The 19,858-nt window shown below is 46.5% G+C and overlaps 1 protein-coding gene across 6 annotated transcripts in view; it reads left to right on the forward strand.

Annotated features, from left to right (window-relative positions):
- The window catches only part of Asap (ArfGAP domain of ASAP), a 956,637-nt gene that overhangs the window by 874,484 nt on the left and 62,295 nt on the right, over positions 1-19,858 (forward strand). For 3 of the 6 annotated variants that reach the window (XM_069306344.1, XM_069306347.1, XM_069306345.1), the window contains one exon: positions 17,693-18,034. The exons of 2 other annotated variants lie outside the window; for them this stretch is intronic. In XM_069306344.1, coding sequence (XP_069162445.1) covers positions 17,693-18,034 — 342 coding nt within the window. The remainder of the gene's footprint in view (positions 1-17,692; positions 18,035-19,858) is intronic. One more of the 6 variants, XM_069306346.1, reaches the window with a different exon arrangement.

Below are 19,858 nucleotides of genomic sequence, written 5' to 3' on the forward strand. Positions count from 1 at the left end.
TTCGTGGACATCCCTTCCACCTCTCGCGCGATCGCTGGGTTCGTACCCCAGGGCCCTTGTGTCGGCTGCTACATCGCCGGCTTCCTCTTCAGGTTTTTCGGGGTTCAGTGCCTTGGCGCCTGCCCGAGCCCTCGCTCGATGTGTTCACGTATGCGTGAACACATCAGCCGGGTTTGTTGTGGCCCCTCCGGTTCAGGATTGCTTCTCGAAGGCTCTTTTTCTGTTGGCACTGGCCTCTGGGGGGTCAGGTCGGTAAGTTTCATGCTCTCCTCCGGCGCAGGTGTTTCTGCTTTTTCGGTCGTGGTGATCAGTTTGTCCGTCTGCAGCCATCTCCTTCTTTTCTGGCGAAGAATGAGACTGCTGCTCTCCGGAGGGGTCCTTGAGTTGTTGATACTTGGTTGGTCATGCCACGTGTGCGTCATGTTTTGTGTCCTGTTGCGACCCTTTGCTGTTATTTGCGCGCCAAGGCTTCTGTGTCCAGGGACGCGCTTTGGATTGAATCAGTTTTCCTTCTTCCCTGTTTGTGGGTGCGGGTCTCCCAGGGTGTCCTCAGGGTTGTTAAGGCTAGCCAGTCTGCGGTCTATCTCTGGGCTCATGACGTTCGCAAGTTCGCTGCTCTTGCTGCCATCTTTGGCAATATGTCCTGGACCGAGATTCGGGCTCAGGGATTTTGTCAGTCGAACAGGGTCCTGGCTGCTCGGTATCTCGTGAACGTTCCTGGGCCAAGTCGGGCCTATGTCGCTTTAGGTTGGCGGTTGCAGCTAGTTGTCTCGACGTCGAGTTGAGGAGTGAGCAGCGACCACCTCTCGGGTAAGACCCTATCTTTTTCCTCTTTGGGTAGTTAGCTCCGGGAAGCTAAAGGGGTTTCCCCCAGAAAACCAGCATTGAATGTAATGAAACGCTATTTTCTGGATGAGACTCGGAGGCTCTCCAGCATCCCTCCCTCCCGCCAGGTCGGCGGTTTTTCGTGTGTTTTGACATCCAGCCTCATTACTGATGGGTGGATAGCCAGCGTGAGGGGTCTGTGATTCCCCCTTTTCCCTCCCGGGAAGGGGGGAGCTGCGCAGACAGCGGCACGGTGACATGTGATGTCATGCTTGTTTGCTCGTTTCTTTTTAGGGAGTTCTATCCACTTGTTCGGCTTTTGGTAGCAAACTTTACCAGAATATGGGTTTGTTTCGGGATGCTTACCTATCTGGGTGCCTGACCCGGTCGATGGCAGACATAGAATGCTTCCAACCACACGGGCGTTTCTATAGGCCATTGCTCCCATGCTTCTCTGAGGGGGGGGGGGGCGGCAGGTTCTGGCTTGTGATCTCCGGTAGGTTCACAGAACTCCATACATATGACTGATGCCAAAGTCTGACATTAGCATATCAGCCTCGATAAGCTCCGAGGAGCCTCTGGGTATCGCCCAGAAAATGGGGTTTCATTACGTTCAATACTGTTTTCTGTGGGGAGCCCCTACGGCTCCCTGGAGCTTATCGGGCTAATGTGTGTTATGTTAGACCGGGACATTAGCTAAGGAGTTCAGACCTACCAGGGACCAGCGCCAGAACCTGGCCCCTTCAGAGAGGTTTCAGGGAGCAATGGCCCTGGAAAACCCCATATGGTTGGGGGTTTTCCTTATCTGCCATCGACCGGGGTTAGGCACCCAGAAAGGTAGGCGTAACAAAACAAACCCCACATGGTAAGAAACTACAACAAAAACCGAACAGAGAGGTAGAAAACTCCCTACAATCCCAAGGAAACAAGCAAACAAGCAAACATCACACTTTACTGCCGCGCCGATCGTCCGCGCAGCCCTCCGCACCCCGGGAGGGGGAGGGGGGAGCCCCGGACCTACCGCGCCGGCTGCCAAGCTTCAGTTCGTTCGCTAATGTCAACCGGGATTGACGCTTCTCTGGCCTCAGTTTCCTAGGCGGTGTTTGCCTTGTGTGGCGTTCACTGCCGTGTGTTGTGGTGTGCGGTGGCCAGGAGTACTTCATCAGTGCCGGGGCTGCATGTGCTTAGTGGCTGACTTCCCTAAGCGCCCTGTGAGTACTGCCCTTGCGTAACAGGGTTATCTTCCCTGGGGCGTTCGGGAACCATTCCCGTAGAGGTTCTTGCTGCTCGGCATTTGCCTCGCCCTTGGGGCCAGCTGGGGCTTGGGGCCCTTGTTTGGCCCTGGGTAGGGATTGGTATTGTGCTGGTTAGGGCGTCAAGGTGTTGCGCAGCCTGCCACCTAAGCGGCGGCCGGTTTCTGTTGCCTCTGGAGACGGTGTACTTTTGCGGAGTTTTTCTTTTGTTTTTCATTTTCTTGCCTGGTGGGGGTCTGCCTAAGGTGGTTATAGTTCTACTGGTAGTGTTTGGCGGCCCTCTGCTAGGCTCCCGTGCTTGTACACGTCTCAGGGGTTTTCAGTGCTATAATCTACCCTCTTGTTATGTTTGGGTTTCTTAACCGGTTAGCAACACCTTGCCCGGGCTTCCCGTAGTTGTTACCCTACGGGCCCTGGAAACCCCTGTCTGGGCTCGGGGGACCATTGAATGTGTCTTCCGGGTTCCAACCCGTCTTGAACGGGATCGTTGGTTGCTGTTCCCTTGTCTCCGGGTGACAGTCGCCATTTTTACCTCCGTCATGCTGCCTGTTGGGTCACTGACACCTTGACCCGGAGTCTTGCGAGTGATTCTCTGCTTGTTCTCCAGTACTCTCCTGATGTTATTACTGTTCAGAGTACAGGCAGCATCCGTGTTGCAAGCTAGGTTAGGTTGCTGCAACATGCTAGGTTGGTTTCCCACTCGAATGCCCGTGGCCGCCCCGTTTGGTTAGGTGCTGCTCGCCCCTTTCTCTCCATGTTCCCGGTTCCGGACCGTCTGCGGGTTTCGGGGTCGGGGCGGGGTTCAGTTGCGGCAGAGACTCGGGCGGTTTTCGGGGGATGCCCCGTTCGGGTTGGGGACGGAGGTTTGAGCCTGTGCCTCCTGCCAAGGCTTCTGGGTCTTACCAGCGGCCCTTTCTTGTTGCCTTTCCCATGGGCTCTTGCTTTTCTTTAAGGGCGGAGGGCTTGGAGGACGGCTCTGCCCCGGGGCCTCTGTTGTTGGTTCCCGGGGCTGTGGGGGTTGCCTGCTAGCAGTTCTGGGGCGGTTTTGCCCCTTCAGGGGTTTTTCTGCTGTTGGGCGTCGTTTTTCGCCCTTCCAGTCTGCTAGCTTCCCACATTTGCTGGCGTGTTTTTGTGTATTAAGCGTCAGTCACAGCCCCTGCTGGCGGCCATTTTCGTCTGCCGGTTTCACGGCATGGCCACCAGGGCGGCGTTGCGGTTTGTTTACATGCGTCTGGGTGTGCGAGCGAGCGTCTCTGGTGAGTTTTCAAAAAATTTGCAGGGTTTTTGTTCTCCTGTTGTCGTTTCTTTGTTTTTCTGGTGTTTTCTTGCCGTTGCCTGTTCCTCTGGGAACGTTTGGGTGTTGATTTTGGGTCTGAGCCTCTGGGTTTAGGCTCAGTGCCCCTGGCTGGTATGCTTGCTCCCACACCTTGCCCCTCGGTTTTCGGTCTGTTGGGACCGTTTTTCCCAGGGCGTTCTGCTGGGGTCTGTGCTTTGCCTTTTAGTGGTGTTCTCCGCCGGCAAATGTGGTGGTTTGGGCTCCCCCTGGTTCGATTCTGGGTTCCTTTGGGTTCCTTGGTTTCGTTCTGGAGGTTTCTTCCTCTTGGTCCCCCTTTTGTGGGTTCAGGGGACTTTGTTTCCTCGTGTGACCCGGTTCTGCCTTTTGGGGTTCCGGGGTCTTCCTGGCTTGCAGACTGAGCTTTTTGGGTCTTGGCACATGTTGTGGTTGTGCTGGGACTTTGTGGTTTTGCTGTCGAGGTGGGCCTTTTGATGCAGTTTTGTGCCTTCTTTGCCTGGCCGGCGTAGTGCTCTTTGCCACTAGTTGGCAGCTTGTGCTTTTACAATATATGTCCTCACCTAGTTGTGCTTGTGGGGGTTGAGCTCTGGCTCCTTGGTCCTGCCTCTCAACCGTCCGTCAACAGGTGTATCGGTTCCTGTGCCTCTTGGGCTCTGTCATGTCTACATGTGACATTGTATGGGGGTCAGCCTCGTTACTTGTGTGAGGAGTCGCCACATTACTTCTTAGTGCTTTCCCGTTCCCATTCTGACACTCAAAAAAAAAAAAAAAAAAAAAAAAAAAAAAAAAACTAATTCTATCTGTGGCTCTTTTGGGTACTCGGTTTCCACCTGTGTCCCCTAGTGCGTGTGCCCCTTGTTACATAGCCTGTCCTTCTCAACCCTGTCGATTCCCTTGGGTATCTTGTATGTGGTGATCAGGTCTCCCCTCACTTCCTCTTCCAGCGAAGTGTGGTTTCATTCCCGTAGTCTCTCCTCATGACTTCGGTAGTGTACTTTTTCTTTCTGAAGGGGTTCTGTTCCCTTCTCTGTTGACTGGGCGCTGGGGGAGCAGCTTGCTCTGTTGCCTCTCGCTTGGTCCCGCTGTTGGTGGGCGCTTTGGGTTGTCTTCCGGCCTCTGCTGGCGTTGGAGGACGGCTTCTCCCCTTGGGGGGGGTTCAGAGCTGGCGGGGTGGGCTTCTTCCCTGCGCTTCGTCATTTCCTCTTCGTGGGTGCGTGGGGCGTGGTCGATCCGCCCCATCCTTCTGGGCTTCCCGTCTGCTCTTTGCAGTCATGAGCTTTTCCCGTCTGCTCTTTGCAGTCATGAGCTTTTCCAGTCTGCAGTTCTTCTGGACTACTTCCGTCTGCGCCCTGGATCCTCTGCCCTGCTCGGAGGACTGTTGTCTCCTGTTTGGATTCTGTTAGGGCCGGGTGCATGGATGGTGGACCTGGACCTCCAGGTCACTTCTTGGCACGTTCCTCTCCAGTTTTTCTGGGGCTAGCACGGTTGGTAATTACCTATGTGTACTTACCTAAGTGTAGTTACAGGATGAGAGCTACTCTCGTGGTGTCCCGTCTTCCCAGCACTCTTTGTCATATAATGCTTTGATTATAATTGTCATATTGTCATATAATGGTTGTCATATGTCATAATATGTCTTCATATGATTGTCATACCATGCTTTGGTGGTGGGGCTTCAGGTTTGCTGTTTTTATTGCATTCCCTATTTTGTGAAGGGCACTTTGTATACTCTTTGCATCTTTACCGGATCTTAGTGCCCTGTCTGCGTCTGAGATTCGGTGTCTGGCCTACCTCGACGACTGGCTGGAGTGGGCTCCCAGTCAGTCCGCTTGTCTGCTCGCCAGGGGATGGTTCTTTCCAGATCGCTGGGTTTGGTTTCCTGGTGATCTGGAGGTTTTACCTTCTGTTTCCGTCCCGGGTTCGGACCTGGGCCTTGTTTCAGGCTCTTGGGCCCCTCATTGTCTTCCCTCCAGAAGTGTTACTGTGGCTGTGGTCCCGCCTTTGGCTGTTCAGGAGGGGGTCCCGGGTTGCTCAGCGGTTGCGCGGGAGTTTGCACTTCGGCGTGCTTGTCTGCCCGCGGAGTCGGGTTTGGCTCCGGCGTCGGTTGGTTCCTACGGAGACTCCACTTCCGCCTCTTGCATTCCTTGGGTTCCTCTGGGGATCTGGTGTTGGTGCTGCGACACCAGCTTCCTCTTTGGGGTTTTCGGGGTTCCGTGCCTTGGCGGCTCCCCGAGCCTTCGCTCGATGTGTTCACGGACGGGTCGTCTCTCGGCTGGGGCTTTGTGACCAGTGCTCACCAGGTCGGCCGAGGTTGATGGAGTCTGTCTGTCCGTCGGGCTCACAGCCCGGTTCAGGTGTTCATGGCTGTCTGGTTTGCGCTTCGGAGGGTTTGGGTCACTAGGTACTCTACCATTCAGCTCTGTTTGGACTGTTCTCTGGTGGTTCTTGCCGGAACCACAGGGGGTTTGGTTAACCGTGTGGTTCGTGTCCGGGGTGTGTCCTGCGTCCTGGTGGACAGCTGTCTCGGTTCATTCCTCTTCGTGGGTTGGCCAGTCGTCGCCGATTCGTTTTGTTGGCTCTGTTGGGCTTATGGACTCCTGGCCATGGACGTCTTCGGGTCGGCGTGGTCTAGGCGTCGCCCGTTTTGTGGCGCCCTTCCCACCTGCGAGGACTTCACGGTGGAGGCTTTCGGCAGGCCTGGTCGAGGTGGGGGGTACCTGTACCTCTTCTCCCGGTCCAGCTGTTGCTTCGGGTTCTGGCTCAGTTGCAGCCCATTCCCACGAGAACAGTCCTTATGGTTCCACTGTGGCCGGCCCGGCCTTCTTTTCAGACGCTGCTTGATAGGTGTCCGTACCCGGGGCGTTTTTCCTGAGGCTTCGCCTCTTTCAGCAGGCCGAATCGGTCCTGTCCGTGACTGGTTCGGCCTTCTCTTTGGCTCTTCGCGTCTGGTATTTTGACGCAGGTATCGCCATCTCTATGGTGTTCAGGTGGCTTTGTTGACGGTGTCCCACCTGCGAGCTTCGTCTTGGAGACTGTATGACGTTTATTACGTCTTCTCGCGTTTTGTTTCCCCTCCGGCCTGCTCATGAGTCGCCTGAGCCATCCTGGTCCTTGTTCAGGGTGCCTTCTTCTCTTCCCCTCAGTTTGTGGTAGCCCCTTCGGTTTCAGTTTCCTCCTCTTTGGTACTGGTGGTAGCTTTATTGGTGTGCAGCCTTTCTCTGTCCTGGCGACGGTCGAGACGGCTGCTTTCCGGAGGGGTTCTTGGGGTATTGGTACTTGTTTGGTTTGGCCGGGGGGTGCGTCCTGTGTTGTCCAGTTGTGCTTTTTGCTGTTGCCGGCGTACCGTGCCTGGGGATGCGCTGTGGTTGATCCGGTTCCTTCGTTCCCTGTTTTCAGGGCTCGGGTCTCCCGGGTCGTCCGCAGTGTTTTCCTTCTTACTGCGGTCTGTCTTTGCGCCCGTGCTGTTCAGACGTTTGCAGCAATTGCTGCTGTGTTGGTGACGTCTCGGGCTCATTTCGGGCGCAGGGAATTGTGGGTCGCACAGGTTTTTGGCCGCCCATCCATATGTGCGTCTGTTCTTGGGCGTTCTTGTTGCCTTGGGTCGCAGGTTTGCGACCGGTTGTCTTGGCTTTGCATTGCAGAGTTTGTGGCGGCCGCCTCCCGGGTTAGCCCTTTCTTTTCCTTCTCTTTGGGTATGAAGCTCCAGGGAGCCGTAGGGGCTCCCCACAGAAAACCAGCGTTGAATGTAATGAAACGCCATTTTCTGGGTGAGCCCCGGAGGCTCCCTGGAAACCCTCCCTCCCACCGGTCGGCGGTTTTTTCGCGTTGGTTGAAGCTTAGCTTCCGAACTGGAGCTTGGCAGCCGGCGCGGTAGGTCCGGGGCTCCCCCCTCCCCCTCCCGGGGTGGGGAGGGCTGCGCGGACGATCGGCGCGGCAGTAAAGTGTGATGTTTGCTTGTTTGCTTGTTTCCTTGGGATTGTAGGGAGTTTTCTACCTCTCTGTTCGGTTTTTGTTGTAGTTTCTTACCATGTGGGGTTTGTTTTGTTACGCCTACCTTTCTGGGTGCCTAACCCCGGTCGATGGCAGATAAGGAAAACCCCCAACCATATGGGGTTTTCCAGGGCCATTGCTCCCTGAAACCTCTCTGAAGGGGCCAGGTTCTGGCGCTGGTCCCTGGTAGGTCTGAACTCCTTAGCTAATGTCCCGGTCTAACATAACACACATTAGCCCGATAAGCTCCAGGGAGCCTCCGGGGCTCACCCAGAAAATGGCGTTTCATTACATTCAACGCTGGTTTTTTTAATATTTCCCCATCCATGTATTTAAAAGCAATTAGGGAGTTAGAAAGTGTAGCATAGGCTCTTTGCACAATATTCTTAATGGTGGTGATAGTTTTCTATCTAGAACCACCCCTAGATATCTTTCTTTATCAGATTTCTTTAAAGATTTCTCACATAATTTTTAGGTTGTGTGTGGTCTATGTTTTCCTATTCCACATTCCATAACATGACATTTATTTACTTCAAATTCCATTTGCCAAGTGGTGCTCCATATACTTTTGTCCATATCCTCTTGAAGGGCATGACAATCATCTAAGTTACTTACCTTCCCTATTAGCATCATCAGCAAATATGTTCATATAATTCTGTATTCCATCTGGTAGATTGTTTATGTAGACAATGAACATTACCAGTGCTAGAACTGAATCCTGTGGTACTCCACTTATGATATTTGTCCAGTCCAATACATTGCCTCTGATTACTGACCTAACCCCTCATTTTTCTATCAGAAAATTTTTCATCCATGTTAGAAGCTTACCTGACACCTCTCCAATATGTTCCAGTTTCCAGAACAACTTCTGGAAACTCTGTTGTAAGCCTTTTTAAGGTCCAAATAAGTGTAATCAACCCAACCATCTCTTTCCTGTAAAATCACTGTGGCTCGATCATAAAAATTGAGTAAATTCGATACACAGGATCTTTCAGATGGAAAACCATACTGACTGTCTGATATTACATTGTTTTTCTCCAGGTGTTCTCTCCATTTAGTTTTAATTATTTTTTTCCAATATTTTGACTATTACACTTGTCAATGATACAAGCCTGTAATTGAGGGGGGATCTTCCCTGTTGCCACTTTTGTAGATTTTGAACTATGTTAGCCTTTTTCCACACATCTGCTACGACTCTTGTACACAGGGATGCCTGGAAAATCAGTTGAAGTGGAATGCTGAGCTCAGGTGCACATTCTCTCAGAACCCATGGAGAAACTCCATCTGGGCCAACTGCTTTGTTCTTACTTAGCTCCTTGAGCATTTTTTCCACTTCATATCTAGACACCACTATGTGCTCTGTTGTTTTCTGGAATTCTTATTGTGTCTAGTTCCCTGAAGATTTCATTTTGTACAAACACAATTTGGAACATTTCTTTTAATGTTTCACACAATTCCTTTTCATTTTCCATGAATCTGTTTCAAATTTTCAACTGCTGAATATTATCCTTTACCTGTAGTTTGTTGTTTATGAATTTATAGAATAGGCCTGGTTCTGTTTTACATTGGTTTGCTATCCCTTTTCAAAATTTCTTTTTGCCTCTCTCCTCACTGCCATTTAGTTGTTTCTCACATCTTTTTATCACTGGTATGTTTGGGGGTTAGGCTTTTTCCTATATTGATTCCATTTTTGTCTCTTTTGGTCTCTGTCTCTCTCACAATTTCTGTTGAACCAATCCTATTTCCTAGTTCTTCATCTCTGCTTAGGTATAAATTTTTTTATGTCTTTATCATATATTTCACAAAACTTGACATACATCTCGTTTACTTCATTTCCTAACAGCAAGTCTTTCCAGTCAAATTCTTTAACCCTTCAACTACGCAACGCATCATATGATGTGTTCAGTGACTTGCCGTAACTTGCGCTCCACATCATATGATGTATTGGAGTACTATGCAAGATTTAAATGACCTGCGGATACACAGGGTTCACCACATCTTCATCAGGGCTCTTGTAAACAGACGCCATTTTTTTTTTAAATTGTGGGCCAAATTCCCGGGTGTGAGGGGCCTCAGTATTGAGTGAGCTACCAAGCCTGACGCACGCAGCATGAACTCACAGCACTGCTGTTCAGCTTGTGACCACAGCATCGCCTAAAATATTCTTGCCATAATATTCTTGCTATTATTTAGCGATGATATTACAGAAGACCCCTGACTGTGATAAAACTGACTAGGGTTATGATAATAGCAGGATTGTGGTGATATTTGGCGCTGTGCGCCATGGAGGGAGGAGTAATGCTGTGGGAGGGAGGGTGGTGGCGCTGTCTTCTGACTGTGTGTGGCCACCTTTTATTGACTACACTCACCATACCAGCTTAGTGGTTCACTATGGTGAACACAAATGTAGATACTTATATATAACGTGTGTATAGAGTGTAATAACAGCAAGAGGAATAGGTTGGAAGCCGCCATTTTGTTGAGGGAGATGCGTCGTCTGCACAGCTTATCATGTTGTTTACTGGTGACCACTATGGTCTTTGGGCACTTACTTGTACAAGTATGGTGAATAAAACAGGTAGATACTTATATATAGTGTGTGTGTATATAGCGTAATAACACCACAAACAGTATTATTGGAGGAGAAATATTAGTGCGTCTGTCCTTGAGGGCTGCCACCACCAGCTGACTGTGTGAGTAGCTACGTCTTTGTGCCTTTACTCACCGTACAAGCTTAGATATACAGTTATGGTGAACAAAACATGTAAATACTTATATATAACGTCTGTATATAAAAGAAAAAAACAGTATGGTGGGAGGAGAATGGTGGCGAGTCAGGTGAGGTGAGGGAGGGAGGGAGTGGCAGCCAGTGGCGGGCTGCCACTGGCTTCCACTGCCACTTAGCATACCAACTTAGTGGTTCGTTATGGTGAACACGAATGTAGATAATTATATGTAACATCTGTATATAGTGAATAAAAGCAAAAACAGTATTGTGGGAGGAGAATGTGGGCGAGTCAGGTGAGTTTACAGTCTCCGTGGTGTAGTGGTAAGACACTTGCCTGGCGTTCCGCGAGCACTATGTCATGGGTTCGTATCCTGGCCGGGGAGGATTTACTGGGCGCAAATCCTTAACTGTAGCCTCTGTTTAACGCAACAGTAAAATGTGTACTTGGATGAAAAAACGATTCTTCGCGGCAGGGGATCGTATTTCAGGGACCTGCCCGAAACGCTATGCGTACTAGTGGCTTTACAAGAATGTAACAACTCTTGTATATATCTCAAAAAAAAAAAAAAAAAAAAAAAAAAAAAAAAAAAAAATTGATGGAGGGAGGAAGTAGCAGCCAGTGGTGGGCTGCCACTGGCTGCCACTGCCACTGCCACTGGCTGCCACTGCCACTGCCACTGCCAGCATGCCAACTTAGTGGTTCGTTATGGTGAACACGAATGTAGATACTTATATATAACGTCTGTATATAGTGAATAAAAGCATAAACAGTATGGTGATAGGAGAATGGGGGCGAGTGAGGTGTTGAGGGAGTGAGTGGCTGGCTGGTGTGTGGCGGTCACTCCTCGTTACTTTTTTATTCATAATTGCAACTTATTGGTGAACAAAACATGCAGATACAGTACTTATATATAACTTGTGTATATAGTGTAATAACCGACAAAGTATTTGTTTACTTTGATGAACATAATAATTGAATCAATGATATGCACACCATATTTTTGAGTACAGCGATGATTCACTCATTTTATTATATAAATATATCACACTACACACTATTGAATAATATTACAGCAAAAAACTATGAAAAATCAATCAGAGACATTGAAATAATTAGGTAATTATCTCTTTCTGGCCACTCCTGCCTGACAGCTAGCGAGCAACAGACCGTCTGGGACGCACGCTGAGTCAGTGCCTGTTTTTTGCCAGAATTCCCCACCCTATAGCGGGCAATATATGCCACTTATGATTTTTTATTATTTTTCCCATGATCAGTGAACACAAATTAACAGGTTTAGAAGAAAAATTTTTTTTTTTTTGGTATGCACTTGTGGGTGAAAAATGCTAAATAGCCCGGCGCCATACAAGGGGGTAAAGAAATATCTAAGTTCCCCATAATGTCATCTGATGAAATAAGGTTTTTCAACTGCTTCAACTAACTTATTTTCTTCCGGGATTATAACGCATTGCATACTTTATTCCCAAAATGACATGGTCACTTTTACCCAAGGGAGGACGGTACTGAATGTCAAATAGCTCTTCCTCTTTCCTGGTAAATATCAAATCCAGCATGGAGGGAACATACCCTTCCCTCATCCTTGTAGCTTGTTTAACATAAATGTTTCCAGGATGATGTTTACGAATCTACTGGTCCAGAAGTCCTCTGTTCTAGCTTCATATGCCTCCCAGTCTAAGGATTTCAAGTTGAAGTCATCAACTACCAACAGTCGTGATCTATCTTTATCCGCTCTCGCTATAATATCTCATTATTGTTATAAGACCCCTCTCGTTTATTATCCAGCTCCTCCTTTGTCCATGTGTTGCATGGCGATGGACTATATGCATTTATGATCGTTAGATTATCATCCTGATTGCAGATCTCTAGTGCTATTATGTCAACTTCTCGTGGATTGGCAAGCATTATTTTGTTTACCTGTAGGTAAAATGAAAATGCAAGCAATGTACTCTTAACATGTGAACAAAACAAATTAAGAACAAACAAATTAAGAGTGCGACACAAGGTGGCAACACAGCACATTCATACAGCCTCCTACCAGGTGGTCTCCCCCCCCCCCCCCCCTCCTGACCACCCACTGGTCAACACCCACCAGACAACATCCACCAGACAACACCCACCGGTTGGGGTTGGCGCCACAGCAGAGCGCAGTCACTGGCAAAGGGAAAAAAACAAACAAGGGCCCGAAACTGGTCGTTATTATAAATGAATTACTGTACCTGTAAACAGGGGATATCGGGAAGAACGTGGATAAATGCACCGAAAGCTGTGAATTTTTTCACCCAGAACTTTGCAAGAACTCCCTAGACATGAAAGAATGCTTCAATATGGAATGTCCAGCTTTTCATATAAGAGGTACCAGGCAAATAAGACCGACAAACCACCTTGAGGAAAGCAGCCACAACACTATTTACCAGGATGATTTTTTAGCAAGAGGAGAAGAATGGCTAAAAATGTCCAGACTCTACCACCAACTCCGTCAATTGCAGAAGAGGACGCAAACACAGTGGCCTCCTTACCAGAGAATAAGATATTAACACCAAGTAAAGCCTCCAGCACTTCCACAAACATATTATTATTTGCCAACATTCAGGGTATAAAAACACACAAAATCTAACAATGATGGAAATCATTAGATCAATGAAATCTAACAATCTTCATAGATGGCCTCCTACATGAGGCAAATGCAGTGTTTGCAGCCCTAACGGCAACTCACACGAAGGACTACTATGATGGTGAAATATGGATTTCCAAGTACAGTCTTTTCAGATGTGGCAGGAAAAACAGGCTACAGGGTGGGGTCAGCCTCTACATCAAAGAAACACTCATCTGTACTGAGCTGCTAAACACCACAAATGATATGGTGGAAGTGCTGATAATCAAAATAGAGATCTTAAATGTAGTTATTGTCTTTGTATACAAGTCACCAGGGGCAAATCATCAGCAGTTTAAAGACCCACTAATGAAAATAGAACACTGCTTGGGAAAACCTCACAAATCCAGCCCTGATCATCATCCTGCTTGGGGACTTCAACCTACGGCACCTGAAATGGAAGAACCTGGCTAATACAGTTATATCAGAAAGAATACCAGGAAGTAGCCTCAATGAACAGGCACATGCAAATGACTTGCTACGGATGTGCAATTTGCCTTAAACCAGCAAATAGTAGAACCAATTAGGAAGGAGAACATGCTGGACCTCATTTTCACCAATAATGATGAATTGATCAGGAACATAATGATTACAAATACCTGTTGTTCAGATCGCAACTTAATTGAAGTTCTGACAAGCATGGGGAATAGACCTTCACAACCAGTCCCGATTCCCGATGGAGGAGATTTCATCAAATTCAACTTCAATAATAAACAGATAAACTGGGAGCAAATACACCAAGATTTCACAGAAATAAGCTGGGAAGAACAACTAGAAAATGCAAACCTGAACCAGCGCCTGGAAAAAATAAACTCGGTAGCACTAGAAATATGCTCGAACCGCATACCCCTAAGGAAAAAAGAGGAAGAGATGCAGATTGAGAAATAGAGAAATAGAAACAATTGAACTGAAGCTACAAGAATCATACAAAACCCAGGAGAAGCAAAGAGAGCAAAAGGCCATCAGTGAAAGAGAGAGAAATCCAAAAAAATTTTCTCCTATGCAAAATCAAGATCAAAAATCACAACTAGTATCAGGCCCCTTTGAAAGGGAGATGGAACTTTCACCGATGACAATAAAGAAATGAGTGAGATACTGTGGAAGCAGTACGACTCAGTCTTCAGCAAGCCACTAAACACACTAAAGATTGATAACCCAAATGAATTTTTCATGGAAATGATACCAACATCAAATCATAAATCAGACGTCACCTAATCCCCACTGGATTTTGAAGAAGCAGTAAACAGTATGCCTATGCACTCTGCACCAAGCACTGATTCTTGGGATTCTATGTTCATCAAAAACTGTAAAACACCACTATCGCAGGCCCTTCACATTCTTTGAAGACAAAGCATAGATACTGGCATTATCCCTGACATACTAAAATCAGCAAAGATAGCACCACTCCATAAAGGAGGAAATAAGGCAGAGGCAAAAAACTACAGACTGATATCACTAACATCACAGACTATAAACATCTTTGAGAGAATGCTAAGAAGTAAGATCATAAATTACATGGAATCACAGTATCTCCAGAACCTCGGACAACATGGTTTCAGAACAGGGCGCTCTTGCCTGTTGCAGTTGCTGGACCACTATAACATGGCATTAGATGCCACGGAAGACAAACAAAACGCTGATGTAATTTACACAGATTTCACAAAAGTCTTTGTCAAATATGACCATGGTGTCATATAAAATGGTGCACATAAAATGCATTCCAAGGAAATTACTGTAAAAATAGGCAGATGGATCTTCAATTTCCTGACTAACAGAACCCAATGTGTAACAGTCAACAAAATAAAATCCGGTCCATAAAAAGGGGTCAGGTCCATGGAATGACCTCTGACCCCAGTCAGGGATCATTCCATGCCTGACCCCTTTTATATGCCTTGGCATCGTTCTGTGTATGTAATAGTTCATATATATTACTTTTCCACTTGCTACCTACATCATGTTACTTCATTATCTTGAATGTACCTCTTGTCCCTAGTTACTGGTACTTGGGCTGAATTTATGCAATTTTCATTGCATATTTGTGTACTTCGTACCTCTATTATACACCTGGCTCTGTTTATTAGTGTGATATTGGCTGTACTAATAATAGTGCTAGGCTCGATTATGTACCTTTTCGGATCCCCTGATCCTGTACAGTGCCAGTGTTCAGTTATAGATCTCTGTCCTTTCATCTTCTCCTTGTATGATATTACGAGTTGTTCTGTTGAAACGTCGACAGGTGTAGGTAGATCTCGTATCAACCACTCCTGTTCCCTACAGTTCATTGTCATTATGATGAGAGGAGCTAGGGTTTACAGCCCTGGCTGCGGACTTTTATTTATATTTATTTTACATACTAACTCTTTGTATTTTAGTGCAGTACATGTCCTCCTGTGTTCTCCTTTTCCATAAATTGGCAGCGCATGTGTCGTCTGTACTGCTAGAGCTGTTTCCACTGTTCCTGCAGGATGCAGTGTCACAATTTTTCGCTTCACGTTTCGCGTGTCGACTAGTGGTGCTCGTTTCCTCGTTGGCTTCTTCCTGGACCCTTGCTCTTTGGTTTTTCTCACCATTTGTCGTAGCTGTTTGCGGAGCTCTCACATAACTTGCCCCCTGAGGCTACTGCGGTTGGGTAGTTTCTGTAAGCAGCTTCTTCTAGTAGTCGTCCGAGTCTAACTTGGGCCTTCGGAGATCCTGGGGGGTTCCTCCCAGACGAGGCAGTTCTGCTCGCCAGGGATTTGGTTCTTTCCCGGCTTGCTGGGGTTTGGATTCCTGGTGACGTAGTTGAGATTCCATCTAGTTCCCTGACAGCCTTGGTTCAGGCGCTGCTTGCTTGGTGTTCGCAACCAGGGGTTTTTCCCACGGCTTTGTCTCTTTCAGATGCTCGGTCTGGTCTGTTACGTGGCTGGTTTGGTCTTCTCCTCGATTCTTTGCGTTTGTTTTTGACTCGTGTCTATCACCATCTGTTTGGTGATCAGGTAGCTTTGTTGATGGTGCCCCACCTGCATGCTTCGTCTCGGCCTCAGTATGTGGTTTTGCTGGTGGCGGTACTTTTTTCTTTTTTTTCTCCGTGGGTTTACTGCACTTTTTGTTGCAGTGGCCTTGTCCTTTCTCGTGGCTATTCAAGACCATCATCTTATGCCGCATACTGTCGCCTTGTCTTGTGCGGCACTGGCGGAGCCGCTAAGGCTTGCTTTCAGTTTTGCTGTTTCTAATGCACTGTTTTGCATGCTGTCTCAGGCACTGTTTCACCTCTGGCTGGCTCATGCGCTGCCCAAGCCGTCTTGGCCTGGGAGTTCCCTTCTCTTTCCCTCGATTTGTTGTGGCTCCTTCGGTTCAGGATTGTTTCTCTGAAGTTTCTGCTCTTTGGGTTTTGGTGTCCAGTTTGTTCGTTTGCATCCGTTTCCTCTTTTCTGGCGAGGTTGGGCTTGCTTTTATCCGAAGAGGTCCCTGGGGTCATTAATGCTTGGTTGGCTTGGCCGGGGGTGCATCTTCTTGTGTCCGGATGTGGCTCTCAGCCATTGCCTGCATGCTGTGGCCTCTGTAGCCCCTGGACGCTCTTTGAGTTGCTTGGGTTCCCTTCATCCCTGATCCAGGGGTTCGGGTCTCCCGGGTCGTCTGCGGGGTCATATAGTGTTGCCAGTTGTCTTGCTTTCAGGTAAGCAAGACAATGCTTTTCTGATGCGTGGTTTCCGCCTCCCAGGTTTGTCCCTCTTTTGTCCTTGTCTTTGGATAGTTAGCTCCAGGGAGCTAAAAGGGCTCCCCCCAGAAAACAAGCGTTGAATGTAATGAATGAAACCCCATTTTCTGGGTGAGACCCGGAGGCTCCCCGGCATCCCTCCCTCCCTTCGGTCGGCGGTTCTTTTTGCATGTTTTGAAATCCAGCCTGAGAACTGACAGGCTCAGGTAGCCAGCGAGTGGTCTGGGGCTCCCCCTTCCCCCTGCCATGGAAGGGGGGGGGTGTATGCAGACGGCGGCGCGTTGGTAACAAAATGACATTATGCTCGTTTGATCGTTTTTCTTCATGGAGAGTTCTATCCTCTTGCTCGGCATTTTATAGCATTTATTCACCAGAAAGGGAGAGGGGGGAGTGTGTTTTGGGCGCCTATCTTTCTGGGTGCTTGACCCAGTTGATAGCAGACATAGAGTACTTCCTAATCATATATAAGGTGTGTGTATAGGCCATTGCTCCTCACGCCTCTCTGAGGGAGGCCAGGTTCTGGTTTGTGGTCCCCGATAGGCCTAGAACTCCAGGTACATTGACTGATGCCCAAAGCTTAAACATCTGTATCAGCCGGATAGCTCCGGGGAGCCTCCGGGTCTCATCCAGAAAATTGCTTTTCATTACATTCATCGCTATACTTTTATTTTTTTTATAAGGGAGAGTTCTTTTGCTCTTCCCAGATGTAGATCACAATTTTTACCAGATTGTGGTCTGTTTTGTTTCCCCTATCTTTCTGGGTGCCTTTTCCTGGTCGATGGCAATTATGGCATACTTTAAATGTAAAGTGCTCATAGGCCAATACTCTCTCTGCCTCTCTGAGGAGGCCCTCTGGCCCCCTCTCAGAGTCCAAAGGACTCCTGTGACTGATGACCCCAAACTAATATAGCACTATATCAGTTTGGATAGCTTCAGGTAGCATCCGGGGCTGACCCAGAAAATGGCATTTCATTACATTCAATGCTGGTTTTTTCATGGAGCACTTATTTTTTATGGCAATCTTTTGTCACAGAATACTAGTAAGGTGTGGGGTGTATTTTTTCGTGAATTTTGCAAGCTGTCAAGTTATTAATAATATTGCAAATTTCTTTTTTCTGTAAGTGCATTGCTGGTGCAACCCCGAATTTTAAGGTTCTTTTTTTGTAATTTACAAAGAGTTTTACTTCGAAAAGTGTTGACCAATAACTGTTTACCCTCTTGTGACCCCTCCCCTAGTGCCACTTCGTAATATGACAGAGAAGAGACCAGCACCTAAACCCCCTGCTGGTGTTTCCCACAACACTTCCTTCTACCTCCCTCAATACTCCAGCCATTCCCGTACGCCATCTGACCCTATGCTGGGACCCTCGGCCTACCACCAAGGCCTGGCTCACAACAACAACAATGGTGGAGGGGGTGGTAGCCTTGGAGGGATGGGCCACAAAAGAAGCCCATCAACAGACTCTAGTAATAGTGTGTTCTACCCTCAACCTTCTTCTTCTTCCAACAACACAACTACTTCTTCTGGGACTACACGCTTCTCTCTCTCACATAACTTGCCCCCTGAGGCTACGTCAGGTGAGGGGATCGGGTGCCTCTTGCTTTCTTCTTGCTTTCCTCTCGCTTCCTCTGCCTTTATCTTCTTAGCAGCTTGTAGTTATATATATTATATATTATTTTGCTATGATCCTTTTTTTATATATACTGCTAGAAGAATATCTAAGATACAGTAATGTTAAAGTATCAAAATGGACACCTCTTTACTGAAGAAATTCATTTGCCATGATTGCATAGAAATTTTAATTGACATTCATAAGTCAATGCTGGTTAGTTATAATGAAGTTTATTGGTTATGGCATTTGTTTTTAATTTGCCTTGTAATATAGTTACAAATGCAAATTGTTAATAGATTAAAACATCTCAAAAAAGCCCAGTGTTGCATAACAATGATGCTAGTTTTTCACAATGCTGACAACTGATCTGCCAGCTTAAGTTCAATCCCTAATACAGGAAATGGGCAGTCAACCCACACAGATGTTCATCCCTTTCTCAGATTGGTAGAAGCTACCATGGGGTTGTGGCAAGTCTGACTAACCAGCAGGGTGCACTTAAGATCATCTTTCCCAGAGTTGTCTTGGCTCAAGGGACTTGAACCTTGCTCGACAACAATGAATCCACCACTTACTAGTCCTGCTTCAGTATTAACAAAATTGAATTAACACTGTAGCATAGCATTCTTATTAAATACATTACATTAATTATGGCTTCCAAGAGTGTAAAGTTACTTTGCTTCAATACTGTGCTAGCTGGAGGGATTGGATATGGATTTTCTGCCTATGATTTTAATCATGGTTCTAAACTGATTAGACTTTACATGATAGGCAGTAATTTATATTGCCTTTTATTTTGGCTTTAGCTGGTATTATTCTTTAAATGTGAAATCAGCCTTAAAGGGCGTTTATATAAAATACTGTATGTAGATATAGAGATTGTCTTATGTAAAGTAATACTGTATCACTTAAAGATTACTTAATAGTGACTTGTATTATCACTTAATAATAGTAGCACTTAATATATTAGGGTTAATATTGCAAGCAAATCTAAATTAATGCTGCGGTTGCAGGTCTTCAGTCAGAGATGGTGTGCCCTAACTTTTTTCTAGTTCTCCTTTCCCCTTTTATAATATTCACATGCAAAATGTTCAAGCACCATTTGTTTTGTTATGAAGTGATTTTTCTAAGCATTTATAGATTTCCCTTGGTAGCTCCCTTGGATATAGCTGAAATACCTTTTGTAGTGTATATTAAGTCTTCATTTGTACTTTGTATTAATTTTGTGCCAGTACCTTTTCCAATTTAAAATCATATGTGCAGTAAAGCTTTGTGATAATAGACCTATTAAAGAAGAGGAGGACTTTTTCATTAATTAAATTTTATTATTTAAATATTTTGCATTAAAATTATATATATATATATATATATATATATATATATATATATATATATATATATATATATATATATATATATATATATATATATATATATATATGTCGTACCTCGTAGCCAGAACGCACTTCACGGCCTACTATGCAAGGCCCGATTTGCCTAATAAGCCAAGTTTTCATAAATTAATTGTTTTTCGACTACCTAACCTAACCTAACTTTTTCGGCTACCTAACCTAACCTAACCGATAAAGATAGGTTAGGTTAGGTTAGGTAGGGTGGGTTAGGTTTGGTCATATATCTACGTTAATTTTAACTCCAATAAAAAAATTTTTACCGCATACATAATGAAATTGGTAGCTTTATCATTTCATAAGAAAAAAATTTGAGAAAATATATTAATTCAGTAAAACTTGGCTTATTAGGCAAATCGGGCCTTGCATAGTAGGCTGAGAAG

The sequence above is a fragment of the Procambarus clarkii genome, chromosome 57 (genome assembly GCF_040958095.1).
Source record: "Procambarus clarkii isolate CNS0578487 chromosome 57, FALCON_Pclarkii_2.0, whole genome shotgun sequence".
NCBI classification, from domain to species: domain Eukaryota; kingdom Metazoa; phylum Arthropoda; class Malacostraca; order Decapoda; family Cambaridae; genus Procambarus; species Procambarus clarkii.